Source organism: Phyllostomus hastatus, unplaced genomic scaffold (genome assembly GCF_019186645.2).
Source record: "Phyllostomus hastatus isolate PE091 unplaced genomic scaffold, TTU_PhHast_1.1 phas_contig_148, whole genome shotgun sequence".
NCBI lineage: Eukaryota > Metazoa > Chordata > Mammalia > Chiroptera > Phyllostomidae > Phyllostomus > Phyllostomus hastatus.
This window is the reverse complement of record NW_025333607.1, coordinates 22,979,175-22,995,554: the sequence shown is the minus strand read 5'-3', so window position 1 is coordinate 22,995,554 and position 16,380 is coordinate 22,979,175. Positions and strand designations below refer to the sequence as shown.

Genomic DNA, 16,380 nt, shown 5'->3' with positions numbered 1-16,380 from the left:
AGGGGCGAAGGGCGGGGCGAGCTGGTGAGAGACCGCCTGCCCGGGGGGCCGCCAGGACCGCAGCCGCCAGGACAGGGGCCTGCGGTGGGGACGCGAGGAGCCGGAGCCACTGTCCCAGTGGCCACACGTGCAGGCTCTCGGGGGCCCAGCTCCCCCCCCCCAGTGGAGTGGGACAGGAGACACCTCCTCGTCGGGACACCCCGCGTGGGACGCACCGAGCGGACAAAGCAGCGTCAGTTCGCTCCGAGGAGGTGCCGTGTCCCCAGAGCCTGGTGACGGGGGCATCGCTCCCCACCCGCGGAGCCTCTGGACCCGGGGTGGCGCGGGACCCCGGACACCTCACAGTCCCGCCATCCCATGAGCCCAGGGGCTTTCTCCTGGAGACACTGATCCCCAGGAAAACGGCCTTCCGGACCAGGGAGAGAGCCCGCCTGGACCGCCTTTCTCCCTCCCTCACGTCTCGGCTTCACTCGCGCTCCGGGCTGTGGAGGCGGACTCGTCCTGCAGGGGGCGGCGAGCCCGCCGGCCCCAGGGAGTGTCCCGGTTTCCCCCGAAGCCCAAGTTCACCATTCGTCGTCGGCTGTGTGACCTTGGGAAGCTTGCTGTGCCTCTCTGTGCCTCTGCTTTCCCGTCTGTGGAATAAGGGGAGTGCCAGTCCCTGCGGGCAGTGAGGATTGCACGGCCGTGCGTGCGTGTGTGTGTGCGCGTGTGTGTGTGTGCCCGCGGGCGTTCAGGACCCTGCCCGACGAGGAGGAAGCCTGGGTGGCAGGCTACTGAGTTCTCTGGTCCCGGATGGCGGATTCCCGGTTCTCGGTGGCCCCCGAGCCCGCAGGTCCCTTTCTGAAGGTCAGTCCAGCTTTTCCCTCTCTCGCGGGTACGCAGGAGCCCAAAGGCCTGGAGGTGACCCTCAACTCTGCCCCGTAGCAGCTGTGCCACCCTGGGCAAGTGGCCGTCCCTCTCTGAGCCTCCGTCCCCTCGTCTGTAAGCCGGGGGCGCTGTCCGTGGCTGAGAGGCTGAGACGGGAGCCCGGCATGTGGGTGAGCGCTGGCAGCGTAGCCGCACCGGGACAGCCCCGAGGCCGTCCCCCGGGAGCCCAGCCCAGCCGGGCCTGAGACGAGAAAGCCAGGGCCGAGTGGGTGGGACTTTCCTCTGGACGTCCTCCAGGACAGGTGTGTCCGTGCGCAGCATCTGGACGCACATGCCTGTGCCGTGCCCAGGGCCGCACGGGGCAGCCCTTGCTGCCCGGGGTCTTTCGCAGCCACGACCCGGAGCCTCAGCGCCTCCAGGAGCCCTTCCCGTGGCTGTGCCTGCCTCACCGACAATCCCAGACACCAGTAACTGCACTCCTATAGGTGCCACCTGCATTTCCCCGAAGACCTGGGGACTCCCACGGTCCCCAGGGGTGGGGACGACAGGGAGGGGAAAGGTCCACCATGGGGAGGGCAGGACCCGGCATTCTCCACACCTGCGGCTGCCGTCGCTTCCCGTGGGCACACGGCGGCTCTGTCTCCCGCAGTCTCCGCCCCGTCCAGAGGCTGGATGGGGTCCTGTCTGGGTTCTGCACGGGTGGTTTGTGTGTGGGGGGGGGGCGCTGCTACTGAGTTTTTCTGAGCACAGACAAGGGGGTTCCTCGTCGCTTTCCTGGGGTGCAGCAGTGATGAGGGTGGTGGACAGTACATCCAGCGCTGGCCAAGCTTCCCGGAGTCCGGGGAAGGCGGGTGGGACCCCGGCTGCAAGCGCGCCGTTCTGCCCGGCTTCTCCTGGCTCTTCCACAAGTTTCTGCAGCGTCTGCGCGTGCCCGGAGCCGGGCCCAGCTCTGCACTCGGCCACCCTGGGGCAGACACTCCGGGGCCTGCAGACGGCTGGTGTGCAAGTCCGCGTGGGGTGTGGGGGCTCGGTGATGTCCCTCCGCCTGGCACAGAGCGGGCCCTCAGAGTCCCAACCTCGTGTGCAAACGCCCATGTCCTTTCGTGCCTCGTGAGACCCCGAGGCCGGCTGTGGTGGTCCCGGAGCTGCTGTGGTCTTTGGATGGAAGGCCCCGGGAGGTGTCAGCGATGAGACTCGTCCCCACCCTCGGAGGACGTGCCGTCGCTGGCACTCGTCTGAAGCCAGGCCCCACGGGGGTTTCGGGCATATTTTTTCTTGTTGGATTCTCATGGACCAGCGCCCTCCTGGGAGGGGTTCCCTTCCCCGCGTCTGAGGAGTGGGGCTCAGTCCCCCAGGACGGAGGCCGCCCCTGGGGCCGCAGCACCTCTCGGTGTCCTTCTTCAGCAGGCGGGCGCCCTGCCCACCCCAAAGCCCACATCCCCTTGGGAGGCGGGTGACACGGGGCCCATCCCTGCGGGCCTTTCTGACTGACGTGTCTGTCCACTCTCTGCTCTAGGACCCTTCCGGGGACCCTCTGCGGAGCTGGCGCGGCCCTAAGGGGAGCAGTCGGTTCCTGCCCTTGCATCCCCCCCCCCAGGCGGCCTGGGGTCTCCTAGGCGGGAGGACCCAGGCCCCAGCGCTGCGGCTCCAGCACGCCTGGCTGCTGGCAAGGCAGGTGCCCATGGGCGGCAGAGGAGATCGAGCACCCGGAGTCCCGCCTCTCCCGGATGGACTGGAGCCCATGCGCTAGGAGCCTCTGCCCGGTGCCGCCAGAGTCCGCAGCGATGGCGCCCGTTAGGGGGGCCGCGGAAGGCACCCCACAGAGCGAAGAGCAACCCTAACCAGTCCTGGAACCCCAGAGCTGCTGCTGGCGATGTGACTCGTCCCCGCGGTGGGGACGCACAGACCCCGAGCAGGGGCGATTCCGGGAGCGCCTGGCTGTGGGCGCGGCCCCCCGCGGCGCCATGAACAGTCACTTCTGCCGGGCGCTGATGGACCGGGCGCCCGCGGCGCCCCCTGGCGGCATGCAGCTGGGGACGGCGCCCCCTCCCCGGCCCGCGCCCCTGCCCGCCGAGCCCCCGGGCGCCATGCCCTTCCTGCTGTTCCCCGGCCCCGCCGCCGCCTACGCCGGCCTGTTCCCCTGCGCACCCGGGCCCGGCGCCCTCGGGGGCTACGACTGCGCGTTCGAGCCCGCCTTCGTCCACAAGCGCAACGAGCGCGAGCGGCACCGCGTGCGCTGCGTCAACGAGGGCTACGCGCGCCTCCGCGGCCACCTGCCCGGCGCGCTGGCCGAGCGGCGCCTGAGCAAAGTGGAGACGCTGCGCGCCGCCATCCGCTACATCCGGCACCTGCAGGAGCTGCTGCGCGCCGCGCCCGACGGTCCCCGGCCCGAGCGCCCCGGCGACGCCCCGCCACCCGAGGGCCCCCGCTTCTCCTCCTCGCCGGGCTTGGAGTCGGAGGAATCCAGCCAGTGATCGGAGTTCGCAGGGCCGCCCCACTGCCGGAGGCGCCCGTGACTGCGGGGTCACAGCGAGGCGGCGCAGCAGCCACTCCGAAGGGCGAGCGCTCCGCGTCTGCGTCCCCTCCTTCCCTGCCCCGCGGCTGACTTCCTCCTCAGCAGCTGGACCGACGTGCGGGGCAGGAACTCGAGGGGCCAACACGTGCCCAGGAGCTTGGTGGGCGCAGCGGGGCGCCGGCCTGGGGAAGCGCCAGTGCTCTCCACGCTGTCCCACAGGCCGCAAGAGAACGGCCCAGGATGGTCGCCCGCGGGACTGGCTCCCGTCCAGCTGCAGCCCCGCGCTGGGGAAAGCCGGGGCCCAGATCCTGGCTGTGCGCAGCCGGCCGCGGCGTCCTCCGGCGTCCCCAGGCCGCAGGCGGAGCCCTGGGTCTGCGAGTCCGCGGGAGGAGGGCTGCGCTTCCGCCTGGATGCGCCCTGTCCGACTCGCCACCAGAGGGCCTCAGACGCCAGCGTCCTCTTTGGAAGCCTGTTTGCAACCCGGCCCTGTCCCCGCGGGGGCGCTCTCTAGCCTCCCTGACCGAGGCGATCCGCGGGCCCTCTGCTCCCCAGGGGCCTTTCCCTGGCTTCCCAGCCTCTCCCCTGCCGGGCCGGGCGAGGACTGGTGTCCCCCTCGGCTGCCTGCCTGTGTGGGCGGTGGCACCGCATGGGTTTACCGGCACCTTCCGAGCCCAGCGACGAAATAAAATGTGCGTTGAGCATGTGACTCCTGGACTGTGGTCCGCCCTCACGCCCCCCGAGTCTCTCTCTCATCCCCACTCCCTCTGGGCTGCGAGCTGGGCGGGGCGTGCTCCGCCCCCACTTACCAGGGGCCGGGCGGGTACCCTGCCGGCTCCGGGGGGCCAGAGCCCCAGAGAGAAGGCACTGGACCCTCGCAGCAGCCGGGGAGGGGACACAAAGCAGACAGGGCGCCCCGGGGTGGCAGGTGCCGACTGTCCTGGGAGCCTCCTGCCCTGCCTGCGGGTTTCACTTCCCTGACCGGGGGGTGGGGTGGGGGGGCAGGGAGCATGGGGAGGGGCCCTGGCCCGGTAGCAGCCAGTGCTGAGGAGGGAGGGCTGTGGGCTGTGAACTGTGCCCAGCGGGCCACCCAGCACCTTTTCTGGACTGGGGGCACCGTGAGGCTGGGGGCGGTGGAGCTAATCTTGGCATGAGGGAGCCAGTCCGTAGTTGGGGGTCCACGCCGAGGGTCTTGCCCAGCCACGAACCTCCCTCCCGTCTCCCACTGCCCACCCCAGGCCCCGGTGCCTCCCACCGCCCCGCCCCCACCCTCCCCGGCACACTTCGGGATGTCACTGCCCGGCTGCGACGGAGTGACAGCTGCCCGGCCTGAGGGGCTAATTTTACTCCGACAGTAATCCTCAGCCCCACCCCCGCCCGCCCAGCAGGCGGCCGGGCCCTGCCGACGCCCCGGCCAGTCCCCTGGGCCAGGGCACAGGGGACGCGGGCAGGAGAGGCCGCGGGGCGGGCAGCAGGAGGGAGGAACCCGGGCCGCCGGCAGCATGGAGCCGCCCTCGCCCCAGGATGAGGGCCTCAGGAAGAAGCCATCCAAGAAGCCGGCCCCCGAGGCCCTGCCCAGGCCCCCCCGGGCCCTGCTCTGCCTGACCCTGGAGAACCCGCTGAGGAAGGCCTGCATCAGCGTCGTGGAGTGGAAGTATCCTCCAGGCCGGGCGGGCGGCGCGTGCCACGACGCAGGGACGGGCCGGCCACGGGCCACGCGCACGGGGGCCGGGGGTGGGGGGGGACTCGGAGATGGGACGGCAGCGCTGCAGAGGTCTGCGGGAACGCAGCCCTCGGCCGGGAGGGAGGAGGAGAAGACTTGGGGGGGGCGTTTCTGAGGCCCGAGTGGGCGGCCAGGTCCTGGTGACCCCCCTACCCAAGATGTCCACTGACCGCTGGGGCCGGGCCAGGGGTTCCTGGGCATGTGCGCCCAGGTCCACGTCACCTCGGGACTCCCCGGCCTCATTCCTGTATAGGGTGGAGGAGAACAAAGCGGGGGCGGAGGGGGGCTGCAAGCAAACCTTCCCCTGGATGGGGGGGGGAGAGTGGGGAGAGGCAGGCGCTGGGGTGGGGTGGAGGGACGGGCGTGGAGGATGGGCCGCCGGCCTGGCCACCCACCGAGCTCAGACCCCACCTGGGTTCAGGGCCTGCAGCTGGGGCTCTGCACTCTGGGGGGGAGAGTCCCGCGGGCATGGGGGCTGCTTGGGGGAGGAGGGAGGAGGCAGGTGGGGGAGGCCGGCCTCCTCGGGCCAGCGGAGAAGAGCAGGCGCATCTGAAAGCAGAGCCCCTCTGGGGGTCCTGGGCGTGGCCTCCCTCCAGCTGCTCCCGAGGACAGGGGGTGAGGAGCTGGGCAGGGAAAACGGGGGCCGGGTTGGAGTCGTTTGGGTCATGGCTCCCCCATCCAGCCCCAGCTGGCGGTCCCCCGGCCCTGCCCCCGCGGAGTCGGGGGGGCAGGAATCTCCCCTGGCCTCTGCCCTCTGGACCTCCCTTCCCAGGCCTCTGCTCCTGCAGCTCCTGGGGAACAGGGTTCCAGCTGAGCCCCCCACTCTCTCTACCCCCTTTCCCTCAATGCCGCCTGCCCTGGCTTGGCCTGGGCCGCCCCAGAAGACGGCCATGCGGGGGCGGGGGGCTGTGTGTGGCTCGGAGGGTGCTGGTCCAGCCGGTGGTCACCCACGCCCTCCTCGGGCTCTGGGACACTGGGGGATCTCTCCCCACTGACCCTCGTCCAGGTCCTGCTCTGCAGGCCCCTCGCCTGTCCCCCGTCAGCCCCATTTCCCCCAGGGGGCCCCCCCCCAGGTTGTCTGGCCGGAACCTCAGAAGGCCAGGGCTCCTGGGCAGAGGGCAGGTGAGGCGGGCGTGGGGTGGGCGTGGGGCCTTGAGGCTCCCTGGCCCTGGAAGCTGCTGGGCCTCGGCCCGAGCCAGCGCTTGGCGGCCTCAGAGCGCGGGAGGGAGGTTCCCTGCCCCCCAGGGGAGCCCGGGCCCCTCCCCGCCGCCCGAGAACTCGGCCCTCCCTCCCGGGCGCCCTTCTGCCCCTCACCCCGCGAAGCCGCGCCTCACGAGAGGGCTCTCCTTAACCCCGGCGCCAGACCCTTCGAGACCCTCATCCTCCTCACCATCTTCGCCAACTGCGCGGCGCTGGCCGTGTACCTGCCCATGCCGGAGGACGACAACAACAGGCTGAACGTGGGCCTGGTAAGAGGCGCCCTCCCCCGCCCGCGGTCTGCGCCAGGCTGGGGGGCACGGGGCTGCAGCCCTCGCCCCCAAGGATGCAGACACCCCCAAACCGCCCGCAGGGCAGGGCTGGCCAGCGGCTCCTCCGCGCCTCTGGGCTCTGTGAGGGGCCGGCCCATGCCCTCGGGAGTGTCACCGGGCCCGGGCGCCTTCCTGGGTCCCCGGCACAGTGTCGAGTGACAGGCGCGGACACCCAGGCTCAGGGGGCTGAGCGCCCACCCCCCTTCCCGGAGAACCCCGTCCCCACCGCGCTCCCCTTCCTGGCCGGCCCGTCGAGGACCGCAGGCAGAAGGCACAACCCGCGAGGGAACCGGAACAGGCCGGGGCGGGAAGGACTGTCCAGAACCGGGTCCCTGCCTTCAATCCGCCCCCCGGCTTTATGGGGGAGACGGTGGAGACTTGATTTAAAGGGCCCACCCACCCGGAGCCAGTAAGAGCACTTCCCGTCTACAGGGTCCGTACTGGGTGCCGGGCTCAGCGCTGAACACTCCCTCCACGGTCCGTCTTAGTCCCCTGTGGGGGGTGGCGTCACAGACGAGGAAACTGAGGCTCAGAGAGCCGGGGGGGGGGCGGCGATGCAGGGCCCAGGGACACCGCACGGGCGCCCCCTTGGGGGGTCTCCCGTGCAGGCCGGTGACTCCCAGCCCTGCCCCCGGAATGAGGGCTTGAGGACTTCCAGGGGACGCCCCTGGGAGCCGTGGTCCCGAGGGTTGGGGACAAGGGGCACGCATCTCAACGGGCTTGTCCCTGCCCCACCTCGCCGGGGGGGAGGGGGGCGGAGTTTGGGGGAAAGAAGTTACCTGGCCCTCTTCGCGTGGTTCCCAGGATTCCGGGGAATCCGTCCCAGGTGGGTGGGCTCCTGCGTAGGCTGGGCTGTACGTGGGGAGCTCCGGCTCGCTCCTGGGCTGGGCAGGAGGGTGGGGCAGCTGTGGGCGGGGCCGGGGCCACACAAACTACTGGCAGGGAGGTGAGTCTCAGAGCCCCGCCCCCTCGCCTTCACAGCGGGCTCCTCCCTCGTCCTGAGTCTGGGAGGGACGAGGTCCAGGCCCCTGGTCCAGGACCATACCCCGGGCCCACCCACCCTTCAGGGTTTCAGATTTGGGTTCCAGGTCACCCCCGGAGAAGCTGACCCCTCTGAAAAGGGTCTGCCCTCCGGGAGGGAGTTCAGCCACCCCGCAGCCGTTTTCCATCTGGAAACAGAACGAAGGCCCTAAACGTGTCCTGGGGTCCCGCGCACGTTGCCTTAGACGCGGCTAGGGTTCCCCGACCTGGGACTCCAGGGAGAGGGGGACAGGTCCCGGGGAGAGGACGTGTTTCCAGGCGATGACACCATCTCTCGGACGGGCTGTCCCCGGCTGGTCGGCCCAGGGGGGCAGGTGCTGCTCCGGCCCACAGACAGCTCTAGCAGGGGGCTCAGGAGGACCGGGGGTGGGGGGGGCGGCAGGTGCAACTGGCTTCCGGTGGGTGGGGCCCAGGGAGGCCGCGAGCACCGCATGATGTGCGGGACCCCCCTCCCGCGCACAAAGAGCCGCCCGGCCTGAACGTGACCGGGGCTGGGGCTGAGAAGCCCCGGGAGTTAGTGATGGGACAGCCCTCGGCCGGGCCGGCCAGGTCACCCTCCACTGTGACACCTCGGGGACGTGGTGCCCCCCGTCTGCCGGGTTCCCAGGTTGCGGGTGATTTCTGGTGGCAGGGGGCCTTGGTGCCGTCCAGGGGTGGGGGGCTGGCTTCGCAGTGGCTCCTGCAGACGGGGCGAGGCCTCTGGGACATTCCTGGGGTTCGGGTTGCTGCCCGGTCCTCGGGAGGCGGCAGCATAAGCCTCTGGCAGGCAGGGTGGCTGTCTTTTTATAGGGTCAGGAATGTGCCCGAGACGGCCTGCCGCGGCTCCGGCCTTGACCATCAGACGGAGAACCAGGGCCCGCGGGGGTGCGGGCAGGGAGCCCGGCCACCCGGCAGGGGCCCGGCAGAATGACCTGAGACCCCACCTGATGCTGCCCGCGCCCCCGTGGGCCCTGCCACCCCTACCCCAGAGCCCTCGCTCCCTGAGGGTGAGCCCTCGGCCCAGCGGGGCCGTCACTGGGGCCGTCACTGGGGAGGCACAGGGTTTCCAGCTGGACCAGCTGCCCGGAGCTGGCCCTTCGCTGGCAGCTCGACGCCCTCCCTGAGCCCCGGCCCCCCCCTCTGCGCACGAGGACCGCAGAATCTCCCGGGCAGCATGGGCTTGTCCTCGAGTGCCGGCCTCAAGTCCGCCTGGAGCTCGGGCGGGGCTCAGGAGACCTTCGTTTCTTTCCTTCGCTGCACTCCCGGCCCCAGCCGAGGCCCCGCGGAGCTCGGACCCGGGGTGGGAGGCAGGATGGACCCGCCCGGACTGGCCTAGACCAGTCGGTGGGGCGAGAGTTCACCAGCTAAAGATAGCATCTTCCCTCACCCCTGCCAGGGTCATCTTCCAGACCTGGCGGCTGCGGTGGACATGGGGACAGAGGTCCGGGCCCCGGGGGCTGGGCGGTGCGCCCGGAGCCACACAGACTGGCTCACCAGGAGCGCGGCCAGCTCCGTGGCCCGGGTGGGCCGGGGCCCGGCAGCCCGGGCGCCCACCGCCCCTCTGAGCCCAGCTCCCCTCACTGGCGAGGAGGAAGCATAGCTGGGGGGTGCTGGGTCCCAACAGACGCTGGGTGCCCCCAGCGGAGACAGGGACGCCTGGGGACAAGCGGGTCCGGGGGTGGGGACATGTCAGGGCGAGTGAGATGAGATCGGGGTAGGACAGGCCCCGGATGTGGCCCGTCCACAGCCCCGTGAGAACCAGTGGACAGGGGGCTGGCAGGGGAGCGGCCCCACGGGCCTGGGGGTCACGGCGCCTTCGAGGGCGCCGGCGATGGTGAACACGCCCCTGAAGGGCGCAGGCGGTTTCCGCCACCTCCGTTCTGCAAAGAGGGAGCTCACTCTCCTGGGGGCTTCGGGGCAGGTCAGGCCCAGAGCTGGCGAGAGGCGTTCGGTGCACAGCGACAGCCCCCGCCCGCCAGTGGCAACCCTGGGGGCACGTTTTGGGGACGCTGATGACGTGGACCTTGGAGGGGCAGCCAGGTCTCCCTTGGGTGCCCAGGCCAGCCCTTCCTCAACGTCTGGGACACACGTCCCTGTGAGACCAGGAGCCCAGGCCGGAGGGGCCCCGGGTCGTGCGACCCACGGAGCTGGGCCTTGCAGCTGACGGGCGAGGACCCTGGGCGACCCGTCTGTGGACCGTGGACAGGGACAGCCTCGCTCTGGGTGGCGGCAGGACAGGCGGCCGCAGGTGCAGGCCGCTCTCCCATGCACAGGGCTGGCCGAGAGGCCGGCCACTGTGTCCGCCCCTCTGCCCCCTGCACAGCCCCACCCCGTCCTGCAGGGCCCCTGGGGCTGCAGCACCTTGTTGGGCTCCACCTGCTCCCCGCCCTTCTCGTGGGATCGGGCCCCGGGGAGCCTGCCCTGTGCAGGAACGGGGCCCCTGCCCATGCCCAGGGGGCACCCCAGGTGGGGGAGGGTGACCGGGACACGGACGGGGTGACAGAGGATCAGGCTGCGGGGGGGGGGCCTGGGGGAGCCAGGAAGGCACCTCGACAGGTGGAGCTGGTGAACCCCCGGCCCCTCCCCTGCCTGATGGTGCCGGGCCTGGGGGTGGGGCTGGGTGGGGGGGGCTGCCTGCAGAAGAAGAGCAGTAAACCTGCATGGCCCCCAACCGGCACAGGGTCTGTGTTTCCAAGGGCGAGACGGAGGGCGAGGAGGGTGGAACTGGGTCTGGGGTCTTAGCGAGGGGTGAGTGCGAACCAGGGGAAGGGGCCCAAGTGTCCGCGCAGGCTCGGACCGAGCTGGCGGCCAGCGACGGACTCGGTGAGGGGGCACCTGCAGGGAGTGCGGAGCCCGTGGGCGGGGGGCTCCAGGCAGGTGCCCGGGACTCGGGGCGCCGAGGGCCAGGGTGCAGGGGGTGGGGCCCAGGGGCGAAGGTGGGCTCAGGGAGCGGCGTGAGGCGTGACGGCCCCCTCCCGCAGGAGAAGCTGGAGTACTTCTTCCTCGTCGTCTTCTCGGTGGAAGCCGCCATGAAGATCATCGCCTACGGCTTCCTCTTCCACCAGGACGCCTACCTGCGCAGCGGCTGGAACGCGCTTGACTTCATCATCGTCTTCCTGGGGTGAGGCCCAGAGGGCGGGAGGGCCTCGGGGGCCCTCGGGGGCCTGTGCCTGCCACCGCCACCGCCAGCACCCCAGGGCAGGACAGAACCCCCTCCGTGCACGGGGCGGGGGGCCGCCTCGGGGGGGGGGCCCGAGAGGACGCTCTGCCTGGCCGGTCACACCCCGCCTGCCCCGGCGAGGACGCGTGCGGCTCCACTGGCTGCCTGTTTCCCCCCCGGACCGTCTAGTCACTTGTGCCACCCCCGTCTCCAAACACAGTCAGTCTGAGGTCCTGGGGGTTCCGTCTCCAGCCCATAACCTCGGGGGCCCCAGGGCAGCCCCTAAGGCAAAGGGTAAGAACAGCCCCGTCCTTGCAGCGGCGGCCTCCAGCAGGCCGTTGCTGCGCGCCGTGCTGAGACGTCTCCGGCAGTCCCCCCGCCCCCATCACCGGCTGCTCTCTCCCCTCAAGGAAGCTGAGGCCCCGGGGAGCCCGGCTCTTGCCCAAGGTCACACTGCTCCCCAGGGGCCGGGCCGGACCCAGACCCAGGGTGTCCCAGACCCAGGGTGTCCCAGCCCCAGAGGTGCCCGCCTCCCCACCACGTGGCCCTTCAGGGCACCGCACGCTCTGTTGACTGTTCACCACGTCCCGGTGCTGCCGTGGGCAGTCTCCCCTCGGGTTTCCCCTCGGGTGCCCTGAGCGCAAGGGGGACACGGGGTCCCCAGGACAGTGCTCATCTGACCGCTGGGCCCTCTCCGCCCCCCCCCCAGGGTCTTCACGGTGATCCTGGAGCAGGTCAACGTCATCCAGAGCAACACGGCCCCGCTGAGCAGCAAGGGCGCCGGCCTGGACGTCAAGGCCCTGAGAGCCTTCCGCGTGCTCAGGCCCCTGCGGCTGGTGTCCGGGGTGCCCAGTGGGTGGCAGCGTCCCCTCGCCCCCACCCCCGCCCAGCCTGCTCCCCGGCCCAGCTCTGGGTCCTCCTCCCGCCCTGGTGTCCCAGAGGCTGCCCAGGGTGGGGAGAGCGGGAGGGGACCCCGGGGCGCTGACCCTCCCTCGCTCCTCCCCGCCCGCCCCCGCTGCAGGCCTGCAGGTGGTCCTCAACTCCATCTTCAAGGCCATGCTGCCGCTGTTCCACATCGCCCTGCTGGTCCTCTTCATGGTCATCATCTACGCCATCATCGGCCTGGAGCTCTTCAAGGGCAAGATGCACAAGACGTGCTACTTCATCGGGACCGGTGAGCCCCCGGGCCGGGCGGGAGCAGAGGCGCCCCCACAACTCCGGGGTGGGGGGGGCCACCCTGCTGTGGAGCAGTGCATGCTGGGTCCCTGCCGGCCACCACCGCTGGCCTTGGGAAAGACGCCAGCAGCGTTTCTGCTGTCACCGCCCACCGTCTCCCGCTGTCTGGTCCTCCTGCCCGCAGACGTTGTGGCCACGGTGGAGAACGAGAAGCCGTCCCCCTGCGCCAGGACTGGCTCGGGCCGCCCCTGCACCATCAATGGCAGCGAGTGCCGTGGCGGCTGGCCGGGGCCCAACCACGGCATCACGCACTTTGACAACTTCGGCTTCTCCATGCTCACCGTGTACCAGTGCATCACCATGGAGGGCTGGACCGAGGTCCTGTACTGGGTGGGTTGGCGGCACCGCCCGCACATCTCCCGTCCTCTGGGCTGGGGGGGGAGAGGCGGCCCCGCCTCCTGTGGCTCTTCCCTGGGGAACTCTGGGCCCCAGGCGTGTGTCCCAGCGCCCTGGAGACACCCCCAGTGTGGCGCCTACCTGTGCAGCACGCGCGAGGAGCAGGGGAGCAGGAGCCAGGAGCTGCGGGTGTGGCCCCGGTTCCCCCTCCTACCTCGTCCCTAGGCCTGGCTGGTGTCACTCACTCCTTGGGGCCCGGAGTCTCAGACCCCCTGGGGGGGCGACAGGCCCTCTGAGTCTCTCTCCTGGCCACTGGGCGGGACTGCTTGCCCGAGTGATAAACACTGGCCGTGAGTCTCCTCGTCCGTGACAGGAGAGTGCTGCCCACGTCCTCGGGCAGCACCGACAGGGAGTGGGAGGATCCGCTTCATCCCGGCAGAGCGGCCCGCAGCCGATGCCATGGAAACCTTCGTGTGGCGTCTGCTGTTTACGTGGTGTTACTGAGAGCTAGGCTGCACTTCCTGTTTAATCGCCTCACAATGGGAGGCATCGTTCCCATTCCACAGATGGGGAAATTGAGGCTCAGGGAGGTTCAGTAACTTGCTCACAGAATCGGAGCTCATGAGCAACAGAATTAAGAACTCTAGTCCGTCCAGCTCCCATGCTGAAGCTGCAGCAGCGTGAGCTGCCAGTGGGAGAAACATTGTAACAGTGGGGAAAACATTATAACGTATGGGAAACATAGTAATGGTGGGGGAAACATTGTAACAGCTGGGGAAACATAGTAATAGTGGGGAAAACATAGTAACAGTGGGGAAAACATTGTAACGGTGGGAGAAATATTGTAACAGTGGGGGAAACATAGTAATAGTGGGGGAAACATTGTAACAGTGGGAAAAACATAGTAACGGTGGGGGAAACATTATAACAGCGGGGAAACATTATAACAGTGGGGGGGACATAATGGTGGGAGAAACATTGTAACGGTGGGGGAAACGTTATAACAGCGGGGGAAACATTGTAACGGTGAGGGAAACATAGTAACGGTGGGGGAAACACTGTAACGTGTCAAACGCTTTGCGGGTGTGGAGGATTCCTATGAACAGTTCTTGGGAGCTCCTACCATGGAAGCAAATCACTCACCACTTGGAAGGGCAGTCCCCTGTGTGGCCTCAGCTCTGCTACAGGGACCCAGGGCGCATTACTGTGCCCCCGGACGCTGATTGTCTCGGGTCACGTGTGATGGTCACGAGGCCGCGGGACCGGCTCAGGCTGAGACCCCTCACTGCTTCTTCTGCGTTGAAAACGTTTGACTGTAAGAAAACCAGGCGGAGGTGGACTCCATGAGAGAGTCAGGCCAGGGAGGTGGCCCGCTGGAGGGAAAAATGGGTCAGCGTCACCTGGGCCAAGTAGAGGGTCAGCAGGCACCCCCCCGAGAGAGGTCCTAGGTGTTCAGGGGAGAAAAAGTCCCCCGCCCCCACCACGGCCCAGCCAGCCTGTCTCCTTGTCCCCCAGGGTCGGTGGAGTGGGCCCCTCAGTCAGGGGGTCAGACTCACCCCTCTGTCCCTCCAGGTCAACGACGCCATCGGGAACGAGTGGCCCTGGATCTACTTTGTCACCCTCATTCTGCTGGGGTCCTTCTTCATCCTCAACCTGGTGCTGGGTGTCCTGAGCGGGTAAGGAAGCCCAAAGGCAGCTGGGAGGAGAGGGAGCGGGAGGAGGCACAGGGCGGGGAGAGGTGACTGGCTGTCCCCACGTTCCTGCGCCCCCTGCAGCCAAGGGCCTGCTCCCTGGCTGGCAAGGGAGAGACAGAGGCTGCAGGCGGGAACCCTTCCATCTTTCCTTGTCCTCCCTTCCCTTCGAGCCTCCTTCTGCCCCTCCGCATCCCCAGCCTGCCGGCCCCAGCCGTGCCCGGGCTCGGCACCAAAGGGGCCACGAGTCCCCAGCTGTGCCGGGGGGTCCTTTCTACCCTGCTCGGTGGCCTGAGGGTCCCTTCCTGACCCTCGGGCCCTTTCTTGTCACCTTGTTCTTTCGAGGCCCAGGAGCACTCCCTGGGAAGCTGGAGTGCCCATGGCTGATTCTGTTCGGGCCACGGACTGTCTGGTCACTGACCCCTGGTGCCCCCCAAGGCGAGGTGGGAGGAACTGAGGGGGGGGACAGGAAGACATGAGGAGGGAGGCCGAGCATTCCCAAGGGCTCCTGGAGGGGGGCAGGGAGGGGCAGGGAGAGCCGCCCCTCAGCCCCCGGGAAGGGCACCTGCACCCTGGGGGCCAGCTGGGCCACGGGGCGGGGGCGCACTAGCCACAGACTGGGCTCTGTCCGTCTTCGAGAAGCTCAGTCCTCCCCACGCTGCCCACCCTCTCCTCCCTCCTGTCCTCCCTGCCCCGCCACAGCGAGTTCACCAAAGAGCGGGAGAAGGCCAAGTCCAGGGGAACCTTCCAGAAGCTCCGGGAGAAGCAGCAGCTGGAGGAGGACCTCCGGGGCTACATGAGCTGGATCACGCAGGGCGAGGTCATGGACGTGGAGGACCTGAGAGAAGGTTCGGGCCGGGGCCCCCCCATCTGCCCCAGCTCCCCTCCCGGGGGGGCACCCCCGCCCTGGAGCCCCCGCCAGCCCGGGCGGCCCATGGAGCAGGCGCAGCAGCATTGCGCGGTGCAGGCGAGGGAACCGAGGCCCCGGGAGGTGAGCGAGAGGTCCGAGGCCTCGCAGCTCCGAACGCTGGCCTACTGTGGGTCAGCGCCCTCCCGGGGCACACGGCCCCGCCCGCCTGCCCATCCCCTGTCCACCCATGCCCCTCCTGTGCTCCTGGCAACCTGGTCCTGGGAAGGCAGGGGCACCCAGGCCCCCCAGGGCCTGCCGTGCCAGGGCCACCCCAGTCCATGGCCCTTTCTGGGTGTGTCTAGCCACTCAGGGCCCGGGGGGCCGGCCTACCGAGGCTCTCTCGTCCCCAGGGAAGCTGTCGCTAGACGAAGGGGGCTCGGACACTGAGAGCCTGTACGAGATCGAGGGCCTGAACAAGCTCATCCAGTTTGTGTGAGTGTCTGCCCGCCGCCAGGCCCTGAGCCCCGGGCCTCCCCCCCCGCCCCGAGACACTCGTCACAGCCCCACCCCCTCCCTCCGGGTGCCTCAGGGCCGCCGCCCCAGTCCCGTAGCCCCCCGGAGGGTTCCCCGTTTACGGACTGCTGCCGCCCGAGGACCAGGGTGGCGTGGGTGGGGCAGTGGGCTGGCCCCAGAGCCTCGGCCGGGGAGGCACGGGTGTGCACCCGGAGAGCGAGGCACCACAGAGCTTCGTGGGGTGGGGGCTGGCCCCGTCGTGCCTTCGTCCCCAGAGGACGTGTGGCGGTCTGGGTGGCTGCTGTCTGTCCCTAATTCCGACGTCACCGAGGTGGCGAGAGACCACACCACCGAGAAACACGCCCAAGGGAAGGTGGAGGCCCCTCCCCCTGCGCAGAGGTAACCACGGTAACAGCAGCATCCCCGAGGCCGCTCCATGTGTTCCTCTCGCTCTCGCTCTCACACACATGCACACACATGCACACGCACACTCACACGCACACACACACACACACACAGACACACTCACACGCACACAGAGCGGGGTTCCCGGGTTTCGTTGGGGACTCTCCCACTGCGGGGTTATCTACATAGTTACTGTCGCTTCAGGGCCGAGGGCGGGGCCCGGCACCTGGGGGGGGGGCTGCCAGGTGGTCGGAGAAGGAGGTGAGCCAGGCGCGAATTAGCCGCTCACGTCTGCAACTCAGAATGAGCCCCGGAGGCCGACGTCACACACACGTCTCTGGTCGTTGTAACTGAGACATTTCTTACGAGTAGCTTCAGGCTCACAGCAGAAGTGAGCAGAAGGTGCGGGGAGTTGCCATCTCCCTCACGGCCCACCCAGACACAGCCCTCCCACTCTCAACGCCCCCACAAGACGGTGCATTTGGTCCCAAAATGAACCTGCACCCACACGTCACCGTCCCCCAGCGTCCGCAGCTGC

The 16,380-nt window shown here is 69.4% G+C and overlaps 2 protein-coding genes across 3 annotated transcripts in view; both read left to right on the top strand.

Annotated features, from left to right (window-relative positions):
• The first annotated feature begins 2,831 nt into the window (after window positions 1–2,831).
• Window positions 2,832–3,341, top strand: ASCL5 (achaete-scute family bHLH transcription factor 5). The gene has a single exon (XM_045859488.1). The coding sequence runs from the start codon at window positions 2,832–2,834 to the stop codon at window positions 3,339–3,341; it is 510 nt and encodes a 169-aa protein (XP_045715444.1).
• Window positions 3,342–4,772: 1,431 nt separating this feature from the next.
• Window positions 4,773–16,380, top strand: part of CACNA1S (calcium voltage-gated channel subunit alpha1 S) — a 37,428-nt gene continuing 25,820 nt past the window's right edge. Inside the window, exons 1-9 of one of the 2 annotated variants that reach the window (XM_045860040.1) lie at window positions 4,773–5,033; window positions 6,466–6,571; window positions 10,633–10,772; window positions 11,521–11,663; window positions 11,833–11,985; window positions 12,172–12,377; window positions 13,956–14,059; window positions 14,777–14,922; window positions 15,335–15,416. In XM_045860040.1, coding sequence (XP_045715996.1) covers window positions 4,882–5,033; window positions 6,466–6,571; window positions 10,633–10,772; window positions 11,521–11,663; window positions 11,833–11,985; window positions 12,172–12,377; window positions 13,956–14,059; window positions 14,777–14,922; window positions 15,335–15,416 — 1,232 coding nt within the window. In that variant the 5' untranslated portion in view covers window positions 4,773–4,881. The remainder of the gene's footprint in view (window positions 5,034–6,465; window positions 6,572–10,632; window positions 10,773–11,520; window positions 11,664–11,832; window positions 11,986–12,171; window positions 12,378–13,955; window positions 14,060–14,776; window positions 14,923–15,334; window positions 15,417–16,380) is intronic. The other variant, XM_045860032.1, reaches the window with a different exon arrangement.